The 12,138-nt window shown below is 31.9% G+C and overlaps 2 protein-coding genes across 2 annotated transcripts; both read right to left on the bottom strand.

Annotated features, from left to right (window-relative positions):
• Positions 1-4,406: 4,406 nt before the first annotated feature.
• LOC131637241 (uncharacterized mitochondrial protein AtMg00810-like) lies at positions 4,407-5,753 on the bottom strand. Its single transcript, XM_058907823.1, has 3 exons — positions 5,624-5,753; positions 5,438-5,532; positions 4,407-5,291 (listed from the first exon to the last, which is right to left on the bottom strand). The coding sequence occupies exons 1-3, from the start codon at positions 5,751-5,753 to the stop codon at positions 4,407-4,409; spliced, it is 1,110 nt and encodes a 369-aa protein (XP_058763806.1).
• A 4,339-nt stretch (positions 5,754-10,092) lies between these two features.
• LOC131637246 (uncharacterized) lies at positions 10,093-11,815 on the bottom strand. Its single transcript, XM_058907829.1, has 2 exons — positions 10,839-11,815; positions 10,093-10,551 (listed from the first exon to the last, which is right to left on the bottom strand). The coding sequence occupies exons 1-2, from the start codon at positions 11,518-11,520 to the stop codon at positions 10,193-10,195; spliced, it is 1,041 nt and encodes a 346-aa protein (XP_058763812.1). The 5' UTR covers positions 11,521-11,815; the 3' UTR covers positions 10,093-10,192.
• Positions 11,816-12,138: the final 323 nt, after the last annotated feature.

Raw genomic sequence — 12,138 nt, forward strand, 5'->3', positions numbered from 1 at the left:
CAATGATGGTAGAAGAGGGGGTACATGTTCCTTATTTTTGTATTCCTTGATTTCTATATTTACTACTAATATTTGTTAATTCTTAATTTTAGAAATGGTGGGTGACAATGATGAGAGAAGAAGGGTATAAACTTCTTATTTTTGTATGCTTTGATTTCAATATTTATTAATATTTGTTAATTCTTATTTTTTTTGTAGGAATAAATTTTGAAACATTATAAAATATTTTAATTTTTTTTTGATAAATTGGATTGTGAAAGATTGAGGAGGGTTAGAAGATACAAATTTATTTTGTTTGTTCAATTTTATAATTTGTTAAGTCTTTTTAATTTTATTGATGTTTATTAATTTTTTATTATTTGTTTGTAGGTATTGTCTTATATATAATATATTATATTTGTCCCTTAAAAAAGATTTAAAAACTTTTATTTTAAATTTTTATTTTTTACAATTAAATGTGTAATCTTAAATAAAAAAAAATTCTCTCTTCTACATTTCAGATTTAAATTATAAATTATATGTCTCTAGAAGACATATATTCCCCGTTTACAATGTCGAATGTCGAAAAACGTCTTAAATGTCTACATTAATACGTTCTCAGTGGTGGCAAAGGAGAATTATTGGCCTTCCTATCAAGGAAGTATTGTTTGGCACAATGACCAGATGCACTCTTCAATCGTCCAATATTAGAGGTAGGTTTGTGGTCTTCTTCAACAATCAAAGATTGAATTAATTAGGATTGGAAATTCCGAATTACTCATGTGTGTCGACCGTACATTTGCTCTCCTAGGATGTAATAGAGGTTAACACCCTTAGAGTTATTTGTGTTTTATTTTTCTCTGAGTTTACGTCCTCATCTATGGATTTGAATGGTTGGTTTTTATGATGTAACTTATGATTTGTAAAATGGTACGGAAAATATTATAGTGTTAATCTTTTTCTTTTTGTAATTGCAACACATATGTATTTAGTCATCGATACAACTCCTTAAATTATAAGATTTTTATAATATCTTTTAACAATAATCTATAAGAGAAATGTGTATTTGATTTAGAATTATTTATTTAATTATTGGAGATCTTCAATAAACAAAAATGATAGTGTGAAAAAAATCTACTTCTCATTGAAACTCTCTCCATTATTCAAGCATTATTATTAATAATTTTGGAGGTACCATTTACACTTCACTTGAAACAGAACTTTGGGTCATCCGGAATATAAAAAACACCTTATTTGAAAATACTAAAAAAGTCATACAGAATATAAAAGACATCTTATTTGAAAACACTAAAGTTATCCACATCCTCCGTGAAGACAACTCAAATTGCATATTTCATGGTAAAAATCGCATCCACTAACAACGATATCCTGATTCACATCATTTTTATGTTTATAGTTTTTTGTCTCTCTTTTTTAAGCATTATAATAAATAAAATAATTAATTTTTATTGCACATCATTTTAATAATATTGTGTTTTTATATGAGTAATAGGTATGGTTTCTATTTTATTGTATATATCAATTGAATCCTTAAATTACATTATTTTTATTTGTATTATTATTTTTTAATTTTAATTTTAATTTTATTAATATGATAATAATTATTAACTATCCCTAAATATCTTTTAAAATTAAATAATTATTTACGAAAAATAAAATTGTAAAAGAAAATTTAGTTGTAAGTTATAATTGATTTAGTTTTTAGTTACTAAACTATTTAAGAGTTACGTAATGATAAAATATTTGATTTATTATAATATTCAAGTAATATGTACTATAAATAATTAATTTATTTTGTTAAATGGAAGAGAAATATGAGGACTAATTTAAATTTTGTATCATAAAATTATATTTAAGAATATAAATATCACTATTTAATAATAAATTTTAGAATCATCAATGTCTATAGAATTTGAAAAAAAAAACTCTTTAATGTTTCATTTTAATTTTCATAATTTTTTTCTTTAACTTAATTATTGATGTGAATATAATTAATTTATTGAGATGATTATATAAAGTTTTTCGATTGATTAATGATATACATTGCCCCATAATAAATAATAGCTTTCTATATCCTATTAAATAACCAATTCATTAATCAAGTCACAACATATTTCTTCCACTATAATAAATAAATAAATCATGAAAACATGAATGAATATGGTAAGATATGATATAATTTTAAATAATTAATTTTTTTAGAGAATATATAATTACAACTTTTTTTGGACTTGACATTGAATAAAAATTTCTTAGGTTTTATAAATTATAGATTAAACACTAAATTGAAATTTACATTGATCGACTCTTATATTTATTATGAATTTAATGATTAATCACAAATAATACATACACATAATTTTATATAACACTTTTTTATAATATTTTATTATTAGCGTAAATATGACATATCTTTCTAATTTAAAGATATAATTGAAATTTTTTATGTATAATTTATTAACATTTCTCATACTATAAAATTTTATTTTGTATTTAATATAATTTTAAAATATGTTTAATCATATAATTATAATTAACTACACTTAATCAAATATATTATTTGATTTAAAAAAAAATTGGGTAAAAATTATAAACAAACCCGTGCAACGCACGGGCCAAAAATCTAGTTTATAAGTAATTGATCCGTTGTCGTGCACAGATAAAAAAAACAAGTAACTTTTGAAAGTAGTGTAACGGTAACGACAACTCGGATATCGTTCTCAAGGATTCTTGCTAAATTAACAATTGTAAAATCAAATTGGGGGGGGGGGGGTTTGGTTTATGATTGATTTAAGAGAGAAGTTGCAATTAAGTGATTATAAAATAAGTGATTATAGCAAACAGATTTGAGTAGTCCAATGGTAGTTTTAAAAATTAGACCGAATTATATGACAAACTCATATAGTTTAATCTCATATAGTTTAATTTGATTCTAGGTTCTATCTAGGGTTGTTTATGGTATGATTTACTGAAAAAATCAAACTGAACCGAACTAAATTATAATAAAAATTTATTCGAACTAAATCGAACCATTTCAATTTACTCGGAATTGAACCGAACCATATTCATTGGTTTTGATACCGTTTAGAAATTCCAAATCATATCGAACCATTCGTAGTTAGTTTTTCCCAAATCGAACCGTTTATTAAAGAACCGAACCATTAAAATATTTTAAATTTTTTTATAAAAAAATTAAAACTTCTTTTTTGTATTTTTTTATTTTTAGTTTCGATCTGGTTCGGTTATAGTTCCGGTTCAGTTCGGTTACAGTTTTGGTTCGATTTTAGAACTGTTTGTTCAATATGGTTTGGTTCACTAACCAAAAATAACGATTCAGTTATTTTAACTTCAGTACAGTTTGGTTCGACAGTACAGTTCAGTTCATGGTTTATTTTGAACAACCCTAGTTCTATCAATGACTTAAAGTTTGACCAATGATTTATTAATAGGGTGTAAATGGATTAGAAAAAATCAATTAAATTGATAATTTAAACTAAATCAAAGTGAAGAAAAAAACAAATTTTTTTGGTTTAATTCTAAAATCAAATCAAATCGAATCAATGAAAATTAATGTGGTTTAGTTTGATTCTCGGTTTTAGTTTTTAAAAACCGTCAAACCGATGAACCAAACTAATGACTATAATTGTGTTCTAAATCTTTTATTCTATCAATCATTAAGCACAAATTTTACATTGGTCCAACCATTCTTCATATTTGGTTACATTTATTTTCTTTCATCAAAACACGTGCATCTATAACCAAACTCCAAAATATAGAAAGTAGAAACAATAAGTCACAAAACTTATTTTAACCGAACTAATGCTCTTGTTTCCCGCCACCAATCTTGTTCTCTATCTACCATTGTTCTGATATGATATGTTTGCCTTCTTCGTGTTCAATTTCTCTTCGTTAGTTTTCATATTTTTAAAATATTTTTAGTTTCTTCTTCTTACAAAATTTATTTAAGTCTTGTTACAAAATAGCTTTGATGTGTGTTTGAGGTGTGAAACATATTAATTTATTTACGTGTGATAACAATGGCAGCACAATACGCCATGGGATCAAGAAACAGAAAATGCAGTTGAAAGGAAGAAGAAAAAGAGAGTAGAGTAAAGATGAAAATATTGTTTCATTGATTACTTTTTAAAATACACCAGTGAGGTTTATATATCTAAGTACAAGTTGATAGTGTATCATCTAACTAACTAAATATAGTGTATGTACAGTTGGAATACAAGTATAAAGTAGAATACTTAAGTTAATACCCTCCCTCAAGTTGGACTGTGTATGTTGCATAGTCCTAACTTGGTCACAACATTAGATAGAGAAGGAGCATGAACTGGTTTTATGAAAATGTCAGCTGATTGAGCTGTAGTAGATATAGGTACCAGATGCATTAGCTTGGACTAGAGCTTCTCCCTTATCACATGACAATCTAGCTCAATATGTTTGTTTCTCTCATGAAATGTGGGATTGTGAGCTAAATGAATAGCTGATTTACTATCATAAAATACAGAAGCTGGCTTTGAGAATTGGACTTGCAGATCTGCAAACAAATATTGGAGCCATTGAAGCTCAAAAGTGAGAGAAGCTAAGGCTCTGTATTCAACCTCTGTTGAGGACCTTGAGACAGTTTGTTGTTTCTTAGATTTCCAACATATAGTAGAGTCGCCCATCATGACACAAAAACTAGTGATAGATTTTCTAGTCTCAGAACACCTTGCCCAGTCAGAGTCAACAAATCCATATAATTGGAATTGACTTGAAGAAGAGAAGAGAATGCCTTTAGCAGGACATGCTTGCAAATATCTCAAAATTCTATTAGCATCCTTCAAGTGTGGAGCTCGAGGTTGAGATACATACTGACTTAAGTTTTGAACAGCATATGATATATCAGGACGAGAATTTGTTAAGTAAACCAGCCTTCCAACTAACCTCCTGTATGTGGCAGGTTTAGACAAAAGATCACCATCAGTGGTGGTGAGCTTCAAGGTAGGATCATAAGGAACATGAGAGGGTTTTGCAGCAAAATAACTTGTGTCCTCCAGAAGTTCAAGAGTATACTTCCTCTGATTGAAGAAGATACCTGCATCATACCTGGAAATCTCAAAACCTAGAAAAAATCTCAAAGCACCAAGATCCTTAATTCTAAACTTTTGATCTAAAAGGTGTTTAACATGAGCAATTTCCTTCAAAGAGTTTCCAGCCAATACTATGTCATCTACATATACCAGAAGTGCAGTGAAGGACTTTGCAGTAGACTTAGTATATAATGAGTGATCAGCTTGGGACTGACAATATCCCAGTGAGATAAGAAAAAGTAGAAAGCTTGGAGTACCAATGTCTACTTACCTGCTTGAGGCCATACAATGACTTGTGCAATCTACATACCTGGTTTTGATCAGAAACAGAAATACCATGCGGAAGTGTCATATACCTCTTCATTTAGATCTCCATGGAGGAAGACATTGTTCACCTTAAGTTGTTCCAAATGCCATCCTCTAGTAGCATCTATTGCCAAAAGCACTCTGACTGTAGCAATCTTGGCAACAGGGAGAATGTGTCAAAATAGTCTACACCCTCCATTTGTGTGTAACCCTTGGCAACAAGTCTTTCCTTGTACCTTTCAATACTGCCATCAGCCTTATACTTAATCTTGTACACCCATCTACATCCAGGTGAATCTTGCCAGGAGGAAGGTCTACAATAGACCAGGTGTTGTTAGATGTTAGAGCCTGCAACTCAGCTTGCATAGCATGTAGCCAACATTCTGATTTGTTAGCTTGTTGAAAAGATTTAGGTTTAGTATGAGAGGAAATGTTGCATCAAAAATGCTTGTATGTAGGAGAACAGTGATGATATGAGAGGGCAGATGAAAGGGGATAGTTGGTTTTATGAGGAATATGGGAAAGAGGTATAGAAGTGGATGCATGATAACAATGAAAATCTGCTAAATAACTAGGTGGATTGGATACTCTAGTGGATTGTCTCAAAGGATGAGCATTATTGGGTGGAGTAATATTGGGACTGCTAGGGTAAAGGATGGGAAGAAGTATCAGGAGCAGGACTAGCAGATATTTCAAGGTGATGAGAAGGACTGGCTGCAGAAAGAGAGTTTAAGGAATCTGAAAGGACAGATTCATTAGGCTTGTCAATAATATGTTGGTTATGAGGTGCAGTAGCAGGACTAGTAATGTGTAAAGGTGATGTGATTTCAGGGCTATCAGAGAAAGGGGATAAGTCAGAAACAAGGGTTCTTTCTTCTGTGATACTATCATGAACAGGGACCACAATGTCAATATCATCAAGTGTGTGGTAGTGTGAAGTGTTAGAGGATGGATTAGTGGATGATGCAATATTTTTGAAAGGGAAATTATTTTCATAAAACACCATATTTCTTGAAACAAAGATATTATGATGCTGGAAATCATAAACAATATATCCCTTGGTGCCTTATAACCCAGAAACACACATTTCCTGGCACGAGAATCAAACTTTGTCCTACGGTGTAGCAATGTGGAGGCAAAACACAAACAACCAAATACTTTTAAATGAATCAAAGAAGGAGGTTCATTAAACAACAACTCATGTGGGTATTTTGACTTAAGCAAAGGGGAAGGTAGCCTATTTATTATATGGATGACCTGCTGAATACAAAAAGTCCACATACTTAAAGGGATATTGGAATGGAAATATAAAGCTCTAGCAACATTTAAAATATACTGATGTTTCCTCTCAACCACCCCATTTTGTTGGGGTGTTTCAACACATGATCTTTGATGTAAAATGCCCTTAGATTGTAGAAAAGAAGCCATAGCTATAAACTTTGTGCCATTATCAGATCTAAGGAATTTGAGAGTTTTATGAAACTGATTCTGAATATATTTAATAAATTGTATAAGACTCTGCTTAGTTTGGTCTTTAGTTTTCAAAAAAATTACCCATGTAAATCTGGAATAGTCATCAACTAAAGTTAAAAAGTATTTTTGGCCTAGAGTGGAAATAGTGGAGAAAGGCCCCCACAAGTCAGCATGTAAGATATCAAAAGTATAATCAGAATGAGAAGTACTTAAAGGAAAGGGAAGTTTCTTTTTCTTTGCAAAATGACACGAGTCATAAGGTGCAGCCTTATTGTTACATGAAATGAAAGGGAAAATCTTAGAAACATTTTGTAAACCAATATCAGAAATGTGCCCTAAACAAAAATGCCAAAGATTGCAGTTATTATTAGAAATAGTAGAATGTGAAGAATGCTGTCCTGTAGAGTCAAGAACATATAAGCCCCTTTGAAGGTCAACTATACCAATCATTGCCTTGGAATGACTCTGCATGATGTGACAAGAATGAGCATTGAATTGGATAACACAGTTATTTCTAGAAACTAATTTAGCAATAGAAATAAGGTTTACATGAAAACTTGGTATGGATAGAACATTATGTAGAGTTAATGAAGTAAAAACATGGACAGTGCCACAAATAGAAGCATGACTCTGAGATCCATCAGGCAAGCTAGCAGAAATAGGAGGTATTGTATTATGATTAGTGAATAGAGCTATATTATGGGAAATATGATCAGTGGCACCTGTGTCTAATATCCAAAGATGAGGGTGCTTACCATTGCTAGTTGAAGCATGAGAACTCAAGGTAAGAGGCGAGATGGACAAGAGTTGGCCTTGGAATTGGTCTTAGATTGTTGAAGAAGTTCCAATAGGTTGTTGTATTTCTCCTGGGTGAATGTGAGACCAGGTGAGGCAACTTCTGTAGTATGGTTGGCATTGGCCATTGTTTGATTTGATGAATCAGAATTGGCTGTTTTCCCTTTTGATTTAAAACCTAGGGGATAACCATGTTTGATAAAACATGTATCGACTGTGTGGTTAGTTCTTCCACAATGTGTACAGATCCGAGTGTGCCCTCTTGGAGCATTAGAATATTGAGATTTGCCCTTAGCATTGTAACCAGGTTTACCAGTTTGAAATTGTAAATCTGCAACTTCTGTTAGAACATGAAATGTTCTGATCGATATTTCTAGTTTTGATGATATTATATATGAATTTTGTATAAGACATTGTGGTACTCTAATTATTCATGTTTCCCATTTCATGAAAAGTCTAAAAGAGTATGCATTAAATCATCATTCAAAGGCTCTGACCCAGAAGATCTGGATTGCTTCATCAGAACATGGTCTAGAAGACATCAGAAGATGGTCTTGAGAAAATCAGAACAAGATCTAGAAGGCATCAAAAAATGGTAATCAGAAGCAAGGCTCTGAAGATCTTATGGTATCACGCTACAAAGAACTTCCAAAGTTTGATGACTGAAGTTGCTTCTGCACCAACGCTGAAGACTCTGATATACAAACGTCTTTCTAATAGTCTGAGTCCAGAAGCAAGTACAAGATGAAAAGGCTACAACGTCAAATTTGTCTGACTGACAAAAGGAACGTTAGAAGCTACAAAAGGCAAAGTCAGCAAGAGCAGTTGAAGCATGGCTCGAGGTTGTTGACAAAAGAGTGAAACATTAAATGCAGTAGTGTACTATTCACGCAAAACATTAAATGCTACTCAACAGTCACATTTCTCACTGCCTATAAAGAGAATTTCTGATGCTGAAGCAATTAAGAATGCTTGCTCTAAGTAACCTTACGCTGTCAAACTATTTCTAAACGTTATCACTCAAAAACAGGAAAGAAACTTCATCTTCAACCTCACAACTTGTAATATCTTAGTGAGTGTTTAGAACTTAATCTTGAGAGAAAAATCACTTGGTGATTATAGCTTATTAAGAAGCACATTATACTCTTGTATTATTGTTTACTTTTGTAAAAGGAAATTCCTAGAGTGATCAAATTGTGATATGTATACTCTAAAAGACTTAGAAGTTGTCTAAGTGGAAAACCATTGTAATCAAGGTTGATTAGTGGATTAAATCCTCAGTTGAGGTAAATCACTCTGTAAGGGATGGACTGGAGTAGTTTGGTTAACAACGAACCAGGATAAAAATAACCGTGTGATTATTTTTTATCTGCCTTTTTTAGAGACAACCCTTATTCAATCCCCCCTTTCTAAGTGTTTTTCATTCCTTCAACTTCATCTGAATTTCCAACACTCAGAATAGCCACATAAACATAACTAGTCATTTCTCTTTCTTGTTGAATAACCAGCGAAAACACTTTATCAATATCAGGTAGAGGATGCATCATCATGATTTGGGACTTGGAATGAGTAAATTTCTCATTCAATCCCTTTAGAAATCGAATCACATAATCTTGTTCTTGATATCTTTTAACGGATGTAACAACATCACACGAGCAAGGTATAACACAAGAACACGAAGGAATAGGGCGATAATTTTCAAGTTCATCCCACATGACTTTCAATCGTGTAAAGTAATTAGAAACGTCGAGGGTACCTTGGCAGAATTTATACAAATCTTCTTGGATATTTGAGATACGAAAGATGTCACTGTGAGAAAAACGCGTCTTCAAGTTCTTCCACACACCAACTGCAGTGTCAATCCACAGAACAGACCTAGCAATAGATTCAGAAATCGAGCGTTAAATCCAGGCTAGCACCATGGTGTTGCAACGAATCCAAGGTGAGTACAGAGTGTAACACCCCGATATCCGCTGCACGCATCAACCGTGTCGGCCAACCGAGCATGTTACCGGCTTAATCAATAATCCCCCCTAGGTCCGCTTATCGGCTGCCCAAGAAATATTGTTTTTGCCTCCCGCAGGAATCGAACCATGTACCTAGGGGTTAAGTACATATTCATAGCAATTCCTGCTACCACTTGAGCTAGTTTTAAGGATTATAAGGTTGAATAATAAGAGGAGAATTAAAATATTTACTCTTCATTCATTAATTAGCTTGTTTTACATATTCTAAATTTGCAAGTTTAGATTATCTTCTAGTTTTGTATACGCATTTTTGATACTTTTCCAAAGCACTTATACCGTAGAGTTGTGAAGCTACAAATTAGAGTTTCTGGCCAAACGCACGTCTGACACTGTTTCTACCGCATTTCCAAACACGCTACTAATATCACTTGGATAAGATGGTAAAATATTTTTTCGAGTTTAAGAGAAGGTTTCTCTAAAAACTTTGCCGTCCATTATAATTCTTTCTAGTTCGAGAGATTAGTTTAAGTAGTTGCGCGCATCAGATATCTAATTTCTACTAGAAAAAAGTTACAAACAAGTAACAAATTGATCTATAAGCTCATCTAACAAATCATCTAAAAGCTCCATCTCTAAATCAGCACTTAAACTTTCAAAATCACTTTGTTTCCTCTTTACTTCTTGTAATCCATTTGTTCCAACCAACTCATCTTCAACTAGCCTGCATATTTTACTCCAAATATCTACACACTCATTGTTTCGCCTCTCTTTTTTCTTTGATCCTTCATGCATATTGCTCTCAATTTCCTCAACTTCCATCTCTTCATTCATCAAGTTACTATCAGAATGTTGAATATAGAGCTGATCATTTTCAAGCACTGGTGACAATTTTCTTCTCCAACTCATAGCCACATCACAAAGATCTTCATCTGCAACAATTTTATGTATAATTGGTTAGTGTTCCGATCCGGTCAAAATAGTCTAACATTATTTAATAATCGAGACTAAAGATAGTTTATATATAACATTCATAAACCTAAATTCAACTAAACATCCTTTCTAAAGGAGATAGTCGTGATGATTCTCACACCAAAACACACAATACCTCGTAACCGCAGTGACATACAACTGAAGTTGATTCTCGGAACAATTAGTAATTAAATAAACCAATGCCATAAAACTAAGAAAAAGTTAAACTACAATTGAAGAAACAAACCTGTTCCAGAAACATCATATTCAAAATCAAACACAGAAACAGGACTAGAATCTTCTGAACCACATTCACTTTCAACCTTATTTTCCACAAAACATGTTTTTCCTTTCTTTCTCTTCTTCACTTTCTCACCATTACCAACTTCCTTAAACAAACTCTTCTCAAACTGAAACTCACCATCATTCACCATTTCTCTCTTGTTTTTCTTCACCTCATTCCTCTCTTCCCTCCTCTTCTTCAAATCAACACAACCCTTTTCTTTTCTTCTCCCTTTGGACTTGAATTTTCTACTCTCACTTCCACTCTCAAAGCTAAACTCCAAAAAGTTCTCATTTTCAAGCAACTCAAAACCTTGTGATACAGAGTGAACTTTTGAACTTTGTGTTGATTCAGAACATGTCTCTATCTTATTCTCTGCCATTGAATCCAAACCCATTAACCTTGCAACTATACAAGAAGAAGACGAAGACGGCGAAGAAGAAATTATAGTACTATTAGATATAGATATAGTGTTAGTTTTGATCTTTTGAACTTTTTCACTTGTGAACTTTGAATGAAACTCTCTAATCCTATGAAAAATGGTTGTGAAACACCCTGCAGCTATAGTTTTCGAGCTGCAAAATGTCGGGTCGAAACTAAAAGTCGATGAAGATGAAGGTGATGATGATGATGTGAAGAGTTTCATGTTTATAATAACTTAGTAGAGAAAAGAAAGAAAGAAACTTATGAATTGTGTTCTTTTTCTTTTTTCTTTTCTGATAATGAAACTCTTCAATGACAAAAAGCAATGGAAGAAAGAATCAAAAGATTTGAATTTGAGTATGATAAAGAAAAGGGTAGCGGGATTTTTATTTGAATATGAGATGAAGAAGAAGAAGAAAGTTTAAAGTTGAAAATTAGAATAGAGTATGATGTACTTTGCTTTTGGTTATTGATAGGTCGTTTTTGTTGATGAATTTGTCGTTTTATTTCCTTGTTTGGATCAAACAAAAGACATGTCTTGGGGTGCGTTTAGGGGACAGTTATACTCTGCCTCCTTTCAAGTTCAAATGTTAGGAAATGAAAAGAATGTCAAATTTACAAGATATGAGGAAAGATTTTAAAACACGGTTCGATTCTGCGAAAAACAACCGCGACAAATTGGTATTAGAAGGTGTCAATACTAATACAATTATTTAACATTTTTATAATAACAAATAAATAATAATTAATTTATACTGTAATGATCGCAACTAATATCCAACCCTATATCAATTGAAATTGCAAAAATCTTTATGCAACTGTTATTTAAATAATAGTTGTA

The sequence above is a fragment of the Vicia villosa genome, unplaced genomic scaffold, assembly GCF_029867415.1.
Source record: "Vicia villosa cultivar HV-30 ecotype Madison, WI unplaced genomic scaffold, Vvil1.0 ctg.001953F_1_1, whole genome shotgun sequence".
Taxonomy (NCBI): domain Eukaryota; kingdom Viridiplantae; phylum Streptophyta; class Magnoliopsida; order Fabales; family Fabaceae; genus Vicia; species Vicia villosa.

What these genes read in the sequence shown, in the direction of transcription:
- LOC131637241 (XM_058907823.1), bottom strand. Translation starts at nt 5,753, where the DNA reads ATGCAAGCTGAGTTGCAGGCTCTAACATCTAACAACACCTGGTCTATT. An exon ending in GCTGATGGCAGTATTGAAAG is followed by an intron (nt 5,533 to 5,623) that starts GTACAAGGAAAG and finishes AGATTGCTACAG; the next exon opens with TCAGAGTGCTTTTGGCAATA. An exon ending in ATGGAGATCTAAATGAAGAG is followed by an intron (nt 5,292 to 5,437) that starts GTATATGACACT and finishes GGATATTGTCAG; the next exon opens with TCCCAAGCTGATCACTCATT.
- LOC131637246 (XM_058907829.1), bottom strand. Translation starts at nt 11,520, where the DNA reads ATGAAACTCTTCACATCATCATCATCACCTTCATCTTCATCGACTTTT. An exon ending in ATATGATGTTTCTGGAACAG is followed by an intron (nt 10,552 to 10,838) that starts GTTTGTTTCTTC and finishes AAATTGTTGCAG; the next exon opens with ATGAAGATCTTTGTGATGTG.